The 17,127-nt window shown below is 40.0% G+C and overlaps 1 protein-coding gene across 2 annotated transcripts in view; it reads left to right on the top strand.

Annotated features, from left to right (window-relative positions):
- Positions 1-45: 45 nt before the first annotated feature.
- The window catches only part of PDHX (pyruvate dehydrogenase complex component X), a 32,058-nt gene continuing 14,976 nt past the window's right edge, over positions 46-17,127 (top strand). For both annotated transcript variants that reach the window (XM_061347139.1, XM_061347130.1), the window contains exons 1-6: positions 46-242; positions 4,659-4,742; positions 8,308-8,408; positions 11,686-11,891; positions 13,851-13,949; positions 16,819-16,996. In XM_061347139.1, coding sequence (XP_061203123.1) covers positions 107-242; positions 4,659-4,742; positions 8,308-8,408; positions 11,686-11,891; positions 13,851-13,949; positions 16,819-16,996 — 804 coding nt within the window. In that variant the 5' untranslated portion in view covers positions 46-106. The remainder of the gene's footprint in view (positions 243-4,658; positions 4,743-8,307; positions 8,409-11,685; positions 11,892-13,850; positions 13,950-16,818; positions 16,997-17,127) is intronic.

Here is a 17,127-nt window from a genome sequence, read left to right as displayed (position 1 = left end):
AAAAGGCGCAGTACCGGGTGTCGGGCGGGCCGATTTTTATTTCTGCTCAGGCAGTGAGAGAGACAGCCCCGGCACTGGGGAAGGCAGGGAAGAGAGGAGAAACAAGATGGCGGCTTCCTTGTGGGTGAGCTGCGGTGGAAAAGTGGCGCGGCTGCTGCTGGGGCGGCCGCCAGCTCTGGGCGCTGGCGTGGTCTTCGCTCGAGGGGGCTGGAGGTGTCTGCATGGGACCCGGGAGCTGCTGGGTGAGTGATGGGTGCATCCTGCACCCGACGTTATTAGTCGAGTGCTTGTGTCGACGGCCCGTTGCAGGGGTGCGTGTGTAAGAGTTAAGTGAGGGGTGAACATAGGTGGTGCTGGGGAGAGGTAAAGGCTGTGTGAGAGGTGGCAGAGAGATGGGAGTGCCTGATGCTACCAGGTAGGTAGCTTTCTGGCCTTTGAGTACACATTGCTGGCTGATGTCCAGCTCTTCATCCACCACTATCCCCAAGTCCCTGTCCTCAAGTTTGCTGTCAGTCCCTTCACCCCCAGCCTGTGTTGATACCAGGGGTTGTCCCAGTAAACCCACGTGCGGGACACCTTGCACTTGGCCTTGTTGAACCTCATGAGGTTAACATGGGTCCACCTCTCCAGCCTGTCCAGGTCTCTCTGAACGGTATTCTGTCCCTCAGTTGCATGTCAGTTGCACCACTCAGCTTAGTGTTGTCTGCAGACTTTGAAGCTTGCCTGGATCCCACAGTGTGTGTCACTGATGAAGGTATTAAGCAGTATTGGTCCCAGTATGGATCCTTGAGGGACACCACTCACCACCAGTCTCCATCTGGACACTGAGCTGTTATCACTGCCCTTGGGATGTGACCATAATCGATTCCTCATCTACTGAAGAGTCCTCCCATATACTCCATCTCTCTCCAATTTATAGAGAAGAATGTTATGGGGGAGCATGTCAAAGGCCATACAGAAGTCCAGATAGATGGCATCCTTAGCTCTTCCTCTTTCTGTGATGTAGTCACTCCATCATAGAAAGGCCACTAGGCTGGTCAGGCAGGACTTGCCCTTGGTGAAGCCATGCTGGCTGTCTGGAATCACCTCCCTGTCCTCCATGCGCTATAGGAGAGTTCCTAGGAGGATCTGTTCCATAATCTTCCCAGGCACAGAGGTGAGGCTGACAGGTCAGTAGTTCCCAGGGTCCTCCTTTCCCTTTTCTAAAAAGGGCTGCAATGTTTCCCTTTTTCTTGTCTCCAGGGACTTCACCTGACTGCTATGGCTTTTCACATATCATGGAGATTGGCTTGGCAACTACATCAGCCAGTTCTCTCAGGACTCTGGGATGTATCTTGTCAGGTCCCATAGACTTATAGATGTTCAGGTTCCTCCGGTGGTCACAATCCTGATCTCTTACAGTGGGAGGGGCATTGCACCAAGGATGGGCCTTGAGGTCCATCCACTAGAGAGGTGAGGGAAGAGAGATTAAATAACAGTGGAAATAATGGAAAAAATGTATGTAATGTCTTTACCTTATCTCTGAAATATGGTTGAATAGCTGTAGTCTTCTACAAATGTAATGATTTATTCCTTCATAATCCTGTAGCAATGTGACAGACAAGGTCAGTTTTACTGTATGTATTAACATTAGTGAATTACAGAACATGGGTGGACAATTAATTCCCTTAAAGCATTGTGCATTAGTTGAAGTTTCAGTACTGGCTTTGTGTTCTCTGAGTTCTTCACCATGGTGACTTCTAGGACTTGGAAGTAAGGATGAGAAGCACTTTCACTCCAGGTGATGTGCTTTTCAGCTCAGAATTCTTCTAGGTTCTTTCCTTACTCTTTTTCTTCTGGATAATGGGGAGCGAGGGAAGGGGTTAAGTTTTTAGTTTTCAGTGCTACTCGCTGTAAACAGTACGGCAACTGGTAGAAATGTGGTGGTGTTTCCCATGGAATTATAATAACCCTTAACGCTGGCTATCAGAGGAGCAGAATCTTGCTGTTCTATACAATGTACTTTCTACGTGTCTACTTCTCTAACTGAATAGAGATTCAGATATACTAGTTCAAGAAAGAACCTCAAAAATCTCATACAGATCAGTATCTAGAAAGATATATTTATTTGGCCTCAGAACTACGCTTAAAAGCTCAGAAAGGTAATATATCTTGTATTACAAGCTGTACGACAGAATGCTGCTAGGGTATACTGGATCAAATGACAAGAGATACAGTGTGCTTGGCCAAGGCATGGGCTGTGTCATGAACCCTGTCCTTGGAAGAACCCCCTGCCATGGGATGGGTCTTGCTGCTGTGTAGTGCCACTTTTCCAGGTCTGGGTTTACTAAATAGAATCAGTCAGCTGGCAGATTGAAGTGATCTGCTGCATGGCTGTGCCTAGTATTTGGTGCTTCAGGGCCTGAAAGGTTATGGTGGTGTGTTGCTTACCTGCACTGAACTTCTCAGATCTTTTTATTTTGTTTTGTCAAAGGAAAGAAAAGGCTAAGAATTGACCTTGTCTCCGTATATAGACAGTCACAAGAAGGGACTCTGTAACAAGAAATCTTCCAAGCTTTGCAACAAAGACATAAGATGTAACTGCGGAAAGTTGAAATTGGTCAATTTCAACCTTGTCGTGGTTTAAGCCCAGCCTGTAACTCAGTACCATGCAGCCGTTCACTCACTCCCCCCACTTCCTGCCCCTGCTCTCAGAGGGATGGGGAGGAGAATCGAAAGAATGTAACTCCCATGGGTTGAGATAAGAACAGTCCAGTAACTAAGGTATAACACAAATCACTACTACTACCACCAATAATAATAATCATAAAGGAAATTACAAGCGAAGAGAATACAACTGCTCACCACCCACCAATCGATACCCAGCCTGACTGAGCAGTGATCTAGCTTGTGATCTAGTGATCTAGTTACCTTCCGAGTAACTGCCCCCAGTTTATATACTGGGCATGACATGCTGTGGTATGGAATAGCTCTTTGGCTAGTTTGGGTCAGGTGTCCTGTCTCTGCTTCCTCCCGGCTTCCCCTCCTCCCTGGCAGATCATGAGACTCACTAAGTCACTGAGCAGCAACTAAAAACATGGGTGTTATCAGCTCTGTTCCCAGGCTGAAAGTCAAAAGCACAGCACTGCACCAGCTATTAAGGAGAAAAATGACTGCCAATGCTGAACCCAGGACAAACCTGAAAAGTAAATATGGTGTCCCAACAGAAAGAATAAGTATACATGGGAAAAGTTCATCAGTGAAAGAGGTGGATCATCAGTGTTTGGAGTGCTAGTATCATGGGGGCTTTATTAATTTCAAAGATACACTTTAATCCTGAAAAAAATTCCACAGCCTGCAGCCAAGAGGAGGAGAGAGGAGTATGTAGTGTCTGTGCTGGATTTTAATAAGACCAGCAAAGCTTATGGTCTAGGAATTCAAGACTCTGAATTCTCATTTCTTTTTTTAGTGTTTGAATTTTGGGGAAATGGGATTACATATTTTGCCTTGGTGTGCTCTTAATGTTGCAGTTCAGCATTGAGACAGAGGTCATAATCAGGGTGTGAGTATCTAGCCCTTGGTAAAGAGTCAGAAAGGATTCTAAGAAGTGGCTAGGTATGTTCTGCACATTTATGCCCCATTCAGTCTTCATGCTTGCAAGCCCATGACTCGAAGCCTGAGGATGGAGAAGTCCTCTGAGACAGAAGATGCTTGCCTGTCCGGTACATACATAATCGTACTGCCGGCATACTGCATAACTAGGAAGAAGAACTGTGGTAGATACCACAGAGGAATTTGTGAGTGGAGTTAGTTACACTCCTGCAGCGCAGCATGGTTCATCAGCAGGGAACATATCAATACCTCTAATCCAGTTTCTTTTGAGTACAGCAGTTTTGGCCTCTCTTGAGGACTGAGGTATGTGTGTGTGTGTTCTCTCCTCTGGGCTTGCTTATATCTGACAAATCTTATGTTCAGCCTTCCTTTCCTGACAACCAGGAAATAAGAGGACAAGTCATAGGATCATATCCTATGAAGTAATCACAGCTTCAAATAGCTGCTGGTTTGTTTGTTTGTTTTATTTTCTAGTGTTTATATTTTATAGCTGCTTTTTCATTCTACGCACAATGGGGCTCCAACCACACACAGCTAAGCTGTGGTTATTTTCTGTTTACATCTCTGTTGACCAAGTTATGTAACCCTCTTTCACTTCCATCTGCTGAAGGATGGTTCGGTAGGTCAGGCTGGATGGAGGGGTACTTGAAAACACTGGTTTGTATATTTTTAATAATGTACAAAATCTTGGTCATGAACAGAGTTTCTGTTAAAAATTGAATCAAAGCTTAAGCAGGTAAGTATCTGAAGTCATCTTCAGCAGAGCCAAAGTTTATGTATCATATTTTTACGTAAAAGAGATTTTAATTTGCTTAATATTTTGTATTAAAGACTGCATACTGAAGTTGACCTTGTTCTCTGTGTAACATGCAGGTTCTATACTGAGTACCATGTTTTCTTTGGTGCCCTTGAGAGTGCATGCTCATATGCAAGCCTAAAAAAGCATCATAGTGAATCTTGTTCCAGTGTCTTTCAGATTCATGTACTTTTAGTTTCATTTGTGTTAAGCAGTTAACTGAGAACGTAGTTATACTGAAAAAGTGTTTAATCATGTGCTTGTTTTACAGGTATACCTGGTATTAAAGTCCTCATGCCTGCACTGTCTCCTACCATGGAAGAAGGAAACATTGTGAAATGGTTAAAAAAGGAAGGTAACATAGTATTTTCCATGGCTACATTTGTTGTAACTCTTCAGCTATATAAATCTGTTCTGTAAGAATAAGATCATTCTTTCTGGGTGGATCGTAGTATCTTGAAGCAGTATGTTTGGTACATGGATGCTGTCTTTTTGAGCAATGCCCACTTTGAAATTCCTAGTTAATGAAACATTTTCCCTTTCATTGTCTTTCAAAACGCTGCATTTGGGCATATTTTTGAAACATTTCATTAGGTTGTTCCAGGGTGTGAGTTTCTGTGTGTTATTTTAATTGCCAGTGTTGTCATGCTGAACTTTGGAAGTTCAAGAGCCTTTGACTTTGTGGAGGGTCTCTGTTTCATTATGCCTCTACGTTAGAAAATAGCATGAAAGATGCGGTATTTCTATCTTGCTATTCAGGGCTTACTTTTTCTTCTCTAAATTATAGTCTACAATTAAAGCTGATAAAATTGCTTTAATAATTCAAATTCCAAATGGGGAAATCTCTTTCCAAAAAGAAAAAAACCCAACCCCAAATCAAAACCCTAACTACTCTTCCACAAAAAGCCCTACCAGCCGTGGTTCTCCTGAGTTCTCTATGCTCTGACAACTGAAAAGTAATGTACTTGTGTTAAAATATGTTGGAGCAGCTAGATAAGTAGTCTTAAGTGTAAGTTTTGTCTTCACATGAGTTGTATGTAAGTCAAAAATGATCTGCAGAAGAATTGGTAGTCCCTGTGTCATGGTTTAACCCCAGCCGGATAGCTTGTTCACCCACTCCCCTCCTCTTCTTGCCCTCCCCCTACTCCTGGAGGGACGGAGAGGAGAATCAGAAAGAATGCAACTCCCACGGGTTGAGATAAGAACAGTCTAGTAACCAAGGTATAACACAAATCACTACTGCTACCACCAATAATAGTAATGATAAAGGAAATAACAAGGGAAGAGAATACAACACCTCATCACCAGCCGACCAATAACTTGCCTCCCCAGCCCGACCAAGCACCGACTGATATCTCGTCCAACCCTGCCATCCACCTAGCCCTTCCAGGTAACTCCCAGTTACATCCTGGGGATGACGTGCTGTGGTATGGAATACCTCTTTGGTCATTTTGGGTCAGGTGTCCTGTCTCTGCTTCCTCCCAGCTTCCCCTCCTCCCTGGCAGAGCATGAGGCTCACAAAGTCCTTGGCCAAACCAAAACATCATTTTTATCAGCTCTGCTCCCAGGCTGAAAGTCAAAACACAGCACTGCACCAGCTACCAAGAAAGAGAAAACTGACTGCTACTGCTGAACCCAGGACACCCTGTTATGTCAGGAGACCTTTCCCCCTATCATTCTGCCTCTCCAGTTACAAGTAAAACTGGATTTTGGCTGTACTTTTGGATTCCATGTAGCAGTTGTGCATTGGTATATATCTTATTCTTGGCCAGTTTTAGAAATCTAAGATACTGAACACATTCGGAAAGGAGAAAAATCCCTTAAAGCAAATTATTTTTAACAGACATAATTTGGTGAGCTAAATCTGTGTTTTGACTGTTCTGCCTTTGTAAGCCATGTCCTCTAAGTGTTGATCCAGCCTCCATCATTGTATTACTAGGAGTACTTTGCTTTTACACATTTTTTTAAATACATTTTGAGAGATGTCTGGAAGGCAACTTGTCACTCCAGGAGTGCACACCACCTTTTGCTTGTAAAACTTCTAGTAAGAATTTCTGCAGAATTTACTAGAAACGGTATCGCAGTCTGTCTGCAGGGAGGGGCCTTAGCAGAGAGAGGGTCTCACCAGAGTGGAGTAGAAGGGATCATAAAACGATCTTATGATGCAGCAGCTATGCAGTGTCTTTTTCCACTCTACTTTCCACTACTTCTACCCCAACACAAAAGGAAAAAACAAAAAGCTCCACACTTATTTTAATTAAATTAAAATAAGATCTTAATTGATGGTTGGACTTTGAGAGAAAATGACTTCAGGATTTTATTGCTCTAGTTCCTATTTAGAAACAAGCTCAAAACTCACTAGTATAGTCTCTTATTTGGACCATTGGTGGCCTTAATTAGTTCCTATGGATTTTTTTTTTCCCCTCTGGCAGTCTGGAGAATAAACATAATTTTAAAAGAAGGGAAGCTAAATTTTGAAGGAAAAGCAAAGTGATTTAATGCTTATACTCCTTTCTGCAAGGGATGCTCCTAACTACAGAATGTTTCAGTGAGTTGGCCATCTAATTGTAGTGGCATTACTGAATATAAATATTTATTTTTTTGGGTATGATATTATCAGATATTTTAGAGTAATTGATAGAAGCAAGCTGTTGATTGAATAGGAATTGGTTTTCCCACTGTTTAACCAGCAGGGGTCAGAAGAATACTGTTTTGATAATTTTTCTGCTCTTTGTGTAAGTATAAAATGTTTTCATTTTTATGCTTTCACAGGATGGACAGTACTGCAGAAGGAAAAATTAATTGACAGTTTGACTCTTTCCTTCTCTCTGTTAATGCAGTGTCATATTGATTCCCTACGGGGATCAAGTCCTCATAAAAATAAAACTGTATTTCTGAAAACTTGTTTTCATTATGTATGAATGCAGCGTTCATGAAAGATGTTTGACTGACAGCCCAGAGACTGAAATGCTTTTTGTTATTGTTGGCAGGAAACAGAATGGGCAACAGTGCTAGCAGCTTCCTGCACTGTAACTCCCGGAGTAACTCTGCAGTGCAGTGTGACTCTGCTGCCTTCTGAGACACCCCCTCCAGGGACTTCAAGTCTCTCTGCTTAGTGAATTTTGATTTGATTTCCAGAGTACAGCAAAGAACAAAGTTTATATCATGTGATTTGGATACTGGTCTGTCAGTAATTAAACAGAGAATCCCATACTGGTTTGGGTTGGAAGGCACCTTAAAACTCGTCTAGTTCCAACCCCCAGCCATGGGCAAGGACACCTTCCACTAGACAGGGTTGCTTCATGCCCTGTCCAGCCTGGCCTTCAGCACTTCCAGGGCAGCTGCAGCTAGGCAGTCGTAGCTTCAGCAGAGATCCTAATCGTTCAGCCTAGCTGTAAGAACTGAATAATTTAGAAGAAAGAAAACCAAACTAACCAACCAACAAAAAAAAAACAAACAACCCAACAGCATAAAACACCACAAAAACAAATAACCTCCTTCCCCCAAACCCAAACCCCACAAAACCCAGCATGGCTTTTCAAGTGCATTATATATAATCTTGGAGAGTTGCATTCAGGTCAGGCAACTTCTGTTGCAAATACTGCTCTTTTATTACAAAGCAGAAGAGCAAAAAATATGGTCTGCCAAAGTGGTCTTTCCAGTCCTATCTATTGGAAAACCTACTGTGAACAGCAGTATTTGGAACATCTTAATGTTCTACTGCAGCATGAATCTTTGTGTTTTTAGTTGGAAGTGAAAGATACAATATGATAAATAATTATGGGTCATAAATTAGCTATAGAATATGTTAAAGAATGTAAAATGGCTGTCTTTTATGGAGAAGTATCTATCTTCCACGGTTAAATATATCTAAAAAGAAGTTTAGGCTAAGTATTCATTAGTTCTGTTATGTTTTGCAGGTGAAACAGTGAGTACTGGAGATGCCTTGTGTGAAATTGAAACAGACAAAGCAGTGGTCACCATGGAGTCAAGTGAAGATGGCATATTGGCTAAAATACTGGTAGGGGTTCTTCCTGTCTGATAAGGATAGTATCACTTCTCTTCAGCCTGTCGTTCAGTGCATTGCCTCAAAACTTAGCTCAGTTTCCTGCTGCTCAGCTTTCAGAGTTATGTATTTATTTGCATCCTTAATGAGAAATAATTGCTGTATTTATTTTGTACATGTACCAAACTACTGGTACATGGTACATGATTCTATATATATTGATTGTTTTTTCAACTGACCCAGTTTGAATTATGTTGCTTTTTATATTTTACACCTTATTAGCTATGTCTAGAAATGTTGCATTTTATGACATCTTTTTCAGAGTTATGAAAAAATGAGTTGCAATCAGGTAGGAATATGTAATTTTGGGTGGTACTTCACCCAGGCTGTGTGATCTCTGTGCTACATTACCTTGCGTTGGCTGTTCATGATGAAACTTTATACAAGGTGGGCTGACCCAGAGTACGATTCTTAGGATTATTAATTTCCTTTATTCTTGAAATTATATTGACTAGGCTTAACTAAAACAAGGAGAGGTGGTATGAATGTTCTCTGAACATCATTTTGGAGTATCTGTATGTATGTTCATATACAACAGAGATAATGGTAGCTTTTTCGGGGGCTTTTGTATATGTTTGGCTTTAAATCGTTTTCGGTACTAAGGTGGAAGAAATAACAACCAGAATATACGGATCAGGATGAAGGGCATAGTTCTAACGCTGCATTGCTTAAGGTCTGCTTGCAAGTCCTCTGCTATGCTTTATATATTGTATTCTAAAAACACAAGTAAAATTCTATGTCTTGTCCTTTCTTTTCCTCCTCTTTTGTAACACTTTTAAAAGATGTTTCTTATTTCAAAATGACCCAATGTTAATTCTGATTAGAATTTAGAAGGGGGAAACTAAAACTCCTTTTGTTGCTGCTTCGGTGAAAAAGTAAATATTACATTTTCTGCAGGCTTGTGTTTGATGCTTAAGAATTAAGTGAGACTGTATTTTTCCTGTCCATTAAATATGTATAATCGGAAATGTATTTTAGAGTATATTTTCTTTAAGGAGGGATTGAAAGTTGTTATTAGTTGTGTGTAAGGACAGAGAAAGTATTTTCCCTTCCTTTCAGTATTTTTTTTTTTTGCCCCCTAAGATTTTCCCTAAGCGCTATTCAAATTTGTGGAGTTCCTTAATGTATCCTGTGAAGGCTTGAACTCTCACTAGCCTCCAGCACTTCCAGCAATACTGGGTTTTTTATTGTTTTTTTTTTTTTTTTCTTTTAGAAATCAGGTACATAAACATGGATAACCTTAAATAGGATTTCACACTCTAAGTAGCATTAATATTTCAGAAGCTGTGTTTTTCCTGTTTCCTGCCATGTATTCCAAATGCATTCCAAATTCCAAAATGTCTTTGTGTGGATTGCTGTCATGACACAGTTTTTGACAGATTAAAATCAGACTCTCCAGCAATTACATGGTATCAGTATCATGGAGCAGTGACACACAGATGTCTACATCATCTGATAACAATCATATACCAAGAGCTGAGTCTGAGAAGGAGATGCTGGGATGTGGAAAATAACTACAATGTCTTTCAGATTAAGGAAAGAGAGGCAGCTTTAATGGAGTAACATTAACAGATTATTGTGCAATCGCAATCTTTAATGGATTCTGTGATTCTAGTAATGCCCTTTTTTTTGGAATCTAGAAATGGTGGGCTCAAGTATTACAGTACAGATTCCCAAATAGGCTTTTATTACAGTCTCCTAAAAAGTACAGACGAAACCTGATGTTTTGGAAACTGAAATAATAGGAGAGCCGTAAGATCAGATATTTTTCTGCTTGGTTTTTTTTTTTTTTTTTTTCTTCCTAGCTCAGTTGCGATCCTTAGTGTTTCTGCAGTATCCTGTGGGTATTTCTGCACTGTGTTGGGTGTTCAGTGGATGGTCGTGTCAGCTTTTAACATGAGGCTGCCTCAGCTTTGTGGGAGATGGGGAGATGATTTCTGATTGATAAGACTGTCCTTTCAAGGTTGTTGGGAAATTAAGAATGTTTGATCTGAGTTACCAGCATCTGTCTGAAGTTCACTCCCTTACTAAAAGAAACGAGGCAAAAATTTTATGTTCTTTGATGCCGTCTACAATTCTGTACCATCTTGACTGAGTTCTGCATGGAAAAGTGATTCACGTTAAACACAGTCTGCCTAATATTTTGGTTTTTACCTCTAAAGATACAAGGCTCATTAGATGAAATTAATTCAACTTCTGTAACCTTTCGTGTATTTTCTTGACTGTATAATGTAAGTATATATGGTGGAAGAGCAGGCTAAAAGTAAAGTAGATGCTTGTGTCTGTATTTCTTTTCTGTCTGAATAGGTGTTTTAATGATCACTTCTAATTCAGTGTAAAATGCAACAAAAATTAAATGGCTAAGAGTATCAGAAGGGTGATTTCATAATGGTGATCATTCTTTCAGTAGAGTTGCTTCTTAAATTAACACTTTTTTTCTTCTATTTGGACCAAAACCAGATGATGAATGCTTGTTGAAGATCTGGAGTTAATACCCATTTTATCATTCATGACCTAAATGAGAATTTGTATGAGCTGAAACTGTTTTGTATAAAACTTCCACTGCAGAGTGAGCTTTTCAGGGTATTAACGAAGAATGCATCAAGAGATTAGTGGTGTACATATCAACCCTAAGCACTATCACTTTCTTGGTGGACAGAGTTGTTACTTGGCATCAGTTATGTTAAAATAGACAATCTTGGAGGTGAAAGTTGGTGGAAAAGGAATGTTACCTTCTTAAACAGTAATGGGGCACTGCTGTTGTGGGGTTTTGGTCTCTTTGTTTCATTAGTGTCTAAATTTACAAGATTCTGTGTATTTTAGGAAGTAACACACTGCTGGATACAGGGGAGATATGTTGAAGTGCATCTGCTCAATGTGTCCAGCAAAATTTTCAGGCTCTGTTTGCAAAGATTAGACACCCCCATTTTTTTTCAGTAGCTAATGTGACTTTATTCTTGGAGGTACTCAGTTGTCTGTAACTTACTTTGATTTCAGATTACTGGCTTTCCATGTATAGGATTCTGGGACATAAATTAATATTCCTCACCTTATAATAGCAACTGTAATTCATTTCAGTCATGACTCATCTTATTAATAGTAGGAATAAAATGTGTTCTATTTCCTTGATGATGTGTCATTAATATGCCTGAAATTTTCCCATCTACCATTTTTAGTCATATTAGTCTAGACAGCACAATATGTAACACTATTCTTATTGCCTTAAATTTAGGTGCAAGAAGGAACCAAAAATGTACGCTTGGGCTCAGTAATCGGTCTGCTGGTAGAGGAAGGGCAGGACTGGAAGCAAGTTGAAATACCAGCTGATGGTGGTGCTCCATCTTCTCCGGCTCCACCAGCACCTGCAGTTACCTCAAGTCTTGCAGGTCCTTCAGTTTCAGCCCCTCCTAAGCTAGAGCATCAACCTGGAAAATTGCCGTAAGTTTTTAGGTTTGTTGTAAAATGTAACTGTTACCTAGATCAGTGGAGCTGAACCAAGAAGAGTCTTTGCCCCTTTCTACCTACTATTAAACTTTTAGTTTAAGAGAGTGTTTCAGTATGTGTGAGGTAAAAACACTTGCCTGCTCAGAATATTTCTCTGCTTGGAAGCCTGGTAAGACAATTTGAACAATGTTGTTTTATTAGAGCACCTTCTATGGATGTGTTTTTATTTTGACATACAATTGCTTTGTGAAGGATCTTAAGCTTAAATTAGGAAGAAGTTATCTTTATATACAACAGATATTAATGCTTATGCATCAGATTCTCAGTTTACCTACAGCTTGTTTTCTGTTTCTTTTTCAGGAAAAAACCCAAACAAATGACACGCTCCAAAACCCTTCCAAGTTCTTGCACTTTTGATACCAGAAAAATTTTCTTCTTTTCATAGCAGTGGAATGCAAAAAACTCAAACCTGTGGATTTTTGTGCTCTGTGTTTTGTTTTGATTAGTTATGGTACTCTGAAGCATTACAAATGCCTCAAATGGGAGAGTAATTTAACTCCAAAGTGTTAGTCAGGTAACAGTAATCTATCACTGGTTTAGGTTGCAGGATGCACTTCATTTGAAGGTGTTGCTCCTTGTTTGGAGTCAGTTGTGTAAAACCAAAGCTGTAAAGTTACAACCTATGAAAGAAAAGAATAGAAAACTAATGTTGGTAGCATGTGCTATGCAAACTTTTTGGGTTTTTTTATTTGGGGTTGGGTTTTTTTATCTTCATTTGTGGGTGGGTTTTTTGGTTTCGTTTTTGTTTTTTCTTCCAACCCTCACTACCTTTTCTCTCTGGTTTGTTAAGTTTGGTTTTGTTGTCATCATTTAGGCTCTTCTCATGCAAGTGGAAGACAACTAATTGAGGTTATCATTGCCAAAATGTTACCTGTAGTAGGTGGATCATTCACAGAAAGGATCCTTTAAATGACTGTGTTTTGCATTTTAGCGTGAAAGAACATTGGAAGTGCCTCTGTTTCACTGCAGCTGTTAATTAGAAGTGTATCAGAATCTTTGGAATCAGTTGATCATTTAAGACATTTTTTTTCTGGCATCTGCTTATGGACAGTTCTTAAAACTCAGTGTGGTGCAAATATGCTCTCCTTTAGGAAATAATGAGTTTGAGATTTTGTGGAAAGTCTTGAAACTAAGTATTAGTACTTTTATGAAAATGTTGCTGCATTTATATTTAAGAATTCTGAAATCTCTTTTTGAAATGTTTGTTTGTTTTCCCCTCATTTCAGAGAGCAAATCGTGCTGAGGTGCAGAGTGCACTCTGTAGTGATGTCCTGTTCTTTGTAGTTGATCACTGTTTCTGTTTCCAGTCAGAAGTTTAATTGTTGACTGATGTAGGTCAAGATGGCAGATACAGGTTTACTAGTACTGTAGCATAATTCAAGTATATGCTGATTAAAATGTATGCGTGTGGGAAGGCTTGATATTTAGTCTTCTAAAGCAGACACTGAATTATGCAACTACATATGTGTGGCTTTTGCTTTCCAAAAAGGTAGCTATTTCATCAATGCTACAAAATAAAATTAATTCTAGGGCAAAAGTAATGTAATAATTAGAACTAAGCTGCATTAATGATGCAATTACAGCTAGCCAAACAAATAAGAGGTGAGCAACACTCTTGTCTGAGCTCCTAAAATGCATTTTTTAATATTACTAAAACAAGTTTGTCTTAAAATATGTTTGGTTTTTCACTGATGACCCTTTTCCAGAAGAATCCACCAGAATATTGCATCACTGCTATAAGAGGAAAGTTTGCAGCCTTGGTACAGAACTCCTTCCCTGGCTGTTCCTTCTGAAATAGAGGGCATATTTTGTAGTTTCTCCTGATACACGTTAAACTAACTAAATTAATCTTATTGTTTAAATAGTGTACTTTTTTTGTCCTCGTTTCTTTAGGGTACGCCTAAGTCCTGCAGCTCGCATCATTTTGGAGACGCATGGACTAGATACAACCAATCTTACACCTACTGGGCCTCGAGGAATCTTCACTAAAGAGTATGTAGATATTTCAGTAATGTTTCAACCTCATATTCCCTTATTTCTTCCTTTGAACCTAGACCGATCTCCATGAACTTGAAATGTCCATTTATTGAAAAAGCCAACATTTTGTTCCATTTTTTTCTAAAGGGAAATGGCTTATTTACATTTGAAAGGCCTGTTGAGAATGTGGAGAATAGGTTAGGAACTATTGTCCAAAGCCTTTGATTAAAAATAAAACCCATCTCTTTTTGGTTTTATATCCTGTCTGAGCTACATGGTACTGCTTTATATTTCTTCCAGCTCAGGCTAATGATGGTTATCAACTCCTAGGTATCATTAGTTGCCATTGTGGATCTCACAGATTTTGCTACTCAGAGATGTATTCAGAGCTAATGTAAAATGCCAGTGTCATATTTTCTTCGCCTCCTTTTCTTTGGGGGGTTCAGATCTTCTTTCACTGTAGTTCAGTTATGAAGTCTGTCAGGTTTTAACTTGTTCCCTTTTTTATTAGTCTGGGGAGAGCATTAAAGTGTGATGGTAAGAAATCCTGAGCTGTTTTTTCTCCTATCTTTGGGTTTTTTTTTCCCATCTTTGATTTAAAGGGCTTTTGTATACAAACCTGTGGTTTGTTATGATCAGGCTTCTAGTAGTTTAGTACAGCTTTTGACTATTCTGATGTAAAGATTGGCACTCAACCCTTGGAGTGACAAACGTGTATAAAAATGTGTTGTGGTAGGTCTGGACCCCTTAGTATAAAAACGGTGCATTACCTTCACATTATGCTATTGGAGGTGAAGATTTTGGCAGGAATATTATTTTTGTTCTCAGTAAAATTATTCCTTTTGATAAATATCATCATTCGCCTACACAGACCTTGTTAGCTGTTGTAATTTTAGTTCTGTTCAAAGACAACCAGGTCAGCATAACTTGGAATTGAATCCAGGGAAGCAGACAGTAGATGCCTGCTTTTTTTAGAGAAAAGCAGACTTTTTTTTTTTTTTTACCATTTTCTATGGTCTTTGGCTGAGTTGAGGTAAAATCAGGAGTTGAATAGATAAAATACCCTATGTAACATCGAATTAAAAGAATTTTACTCTTAATTATGTAAGTATAGTGGTAGTTTATGGTGTGTTACTAGGCTATGGCAGGTGTAAACCCTCTAGGACTTTGAGCTACTTCATTACCATTCCCTAGTTGTCATGGAAATGTAGCAAAGATTTTTCAGTAGCTATAGAATTATCTAACAAAATCTTTCTGCAAAACTGCTTTTTTCCATGCAAAGATATGACTTTGAAATGTCATTTTCCTCAGCACCCTGAGAAGAATTTCATCCTAATATCTAATCTAAATCTCCCCTCTGTCAGTTTAAAGCCATTTCCCCTTGTCCTGTCACTACCTGTCCTTGTCAAACGCCGTTCTCCAGATTTCTTTTTGACCCCTTTAAGCACTGGAAGCTGCTCCTAGGTGTCCCTGGAGCCTTCTCTTCTCCAGGCTGAACAAGCCCAGCTCTCTCAGCCTGCCTCCACTGCAGAGGTGCTCCAGCCCTTGGAGCATCTTCAAGGTCTCCTTTGGACTTGGTCCAACAGCTCCATGTACCCTCTTGTGTTGGGGGTCCCAGAGCTGAATGTGGTAGTTCAGGTGAGGTCTCACCAGAGCAGAGGAGAAACCTCAACCTCCTGGTCACACTGCTGGTGATGCAGTGCAGCACATGGTTTCTGGTCAGCAAACACACACTGCAGGGTCGTGGTGAGCTTTTCTTTATCTTGGGTGTATGATACAGGCTTGTTACGAGAACTAGAGTAGAGTGGTGATCTGACCGATACAGCTCTTCTAACAAATCACTAGTATAGATGCAGTTAAAACTGCAAAACTGAAATTTTACTATAGCTTATTTCCCTTGAAATCTGGTGAAGGGGGTGTAATTGCAGTCTTCTCTTTAGCCTTGTAGGTGCTAATCTTTAGCATGTTGACTTATAAATACTGTGCACCTGGGCTGGATGTAGTGTTACAGCTTAAAGATGGGAGTTTACTTATGTCTGTTATACTGTGCCCCCAAGAGGGAAGTCTTGTGGTGGTAGCTATATCAATATAAAGAGCCTGAGAGGGGTCTAGGTTAGACAAGGCTCAGTCACACAGGGGTCTGTTAGATGTTACTCAGTTTTTGATTTATTATGGTGGTGCTGTCTTTCAAATTGCTTATGAAGTATGGACGTTTATGCTATTTACACCTTTTGTACATCTTTGTTAGAAGGGTACAGAGAAAAATTCTTCTCTGTGAGGGTGATGAGCCAGTGGCTCAGGTTGCCCAGAGAAGCTGTGGCTGCCCCATCCCTGGCAGTGTTCAAGGCCAGGTTGGACATGGCTTTGAGCAACCTGGTTTAGTGGAAGTTGTCCCTGCCAGTGGCAGGAGACTGGGACTGGATGAGCTTTAAGGTCCCTTCCAACCCAAACCATTCTAGGATTCTATGGTAACAGATTAAATAGCCATTATTTGAGACCTTATAGCCTGAGTAAGGGTACTCTGGTATCTTTAGAAGAATCATTAGGGCAATTAATGATGATGAATGTTACACTTCTCCAACACAAATGTTTTCAGTTACTGCATATTGAAGCCCTTTTATTCACAAAAGTTATTGAGATTTACTGAAAAGACATCACAGAAGAGAAAACAAGGTTAATGTCAATTAATGATCATGTTTTTAATGTTTGGTTTGACTACAGAAATTTAAATGCACATAAGTGGGATTGGTTAAAATTGGTTAAATTGGTTAAAAAAAGCCAGACAGAAGTGGCTAACTAATTAAAATAAGTGATGGTTTAGTAATACTTTGAGAATTTTTGGAATAGTTTCTCTGTTGTCAGTATTTCACTGTTTAATCACCAGGGATGCTCTCAAACTTCTGCAAGAGAAGCAGAAGGGCAAACCCACTGAATTGAAACCTGTGGTTTCTCCAGCTCCTCCCCAGCCTACTGCAGTGCCTTCACAAGCAACAGCTGTGCCTCCAGCTTACCCAAGGCCAGCAGTTCCACCACTTTCAATACCAGGACAACCTGCTGCACCGGTAAGGGTTCTGTTAGGTTCTTAACATTGTTATTGCTATGTATTGCTGTGGCTACTTCAGTAGCTTTATGAGATTTCCAGAACTGGAAAGACTAGGGAAACTAAGGCCACCCAGATGCCAAGCCCAGACAT

Source organism: Neopsephotus bourkii, unplaced genomic scaffold (genome assembly GCF_033783945.1).
Source record: "Neopsephotus bourkii isolate Nb327-2 ecotype Australia unplaced genomic scaffold, CSIRO-AGI_Nbou_v1 NB_42, whole genome shotgun sequence".
Lineage (NCBI taxonomy): Eukaryota > Metazoa > Chordata > Aves > Psittaciformes > Psittacidae > Neopsephotus > Neopsephotus bourkii.
Note: the sequence above shows the minus strand (reverse complement) of the source record. Positions and strands in the feature narration are given on the sequence as shown.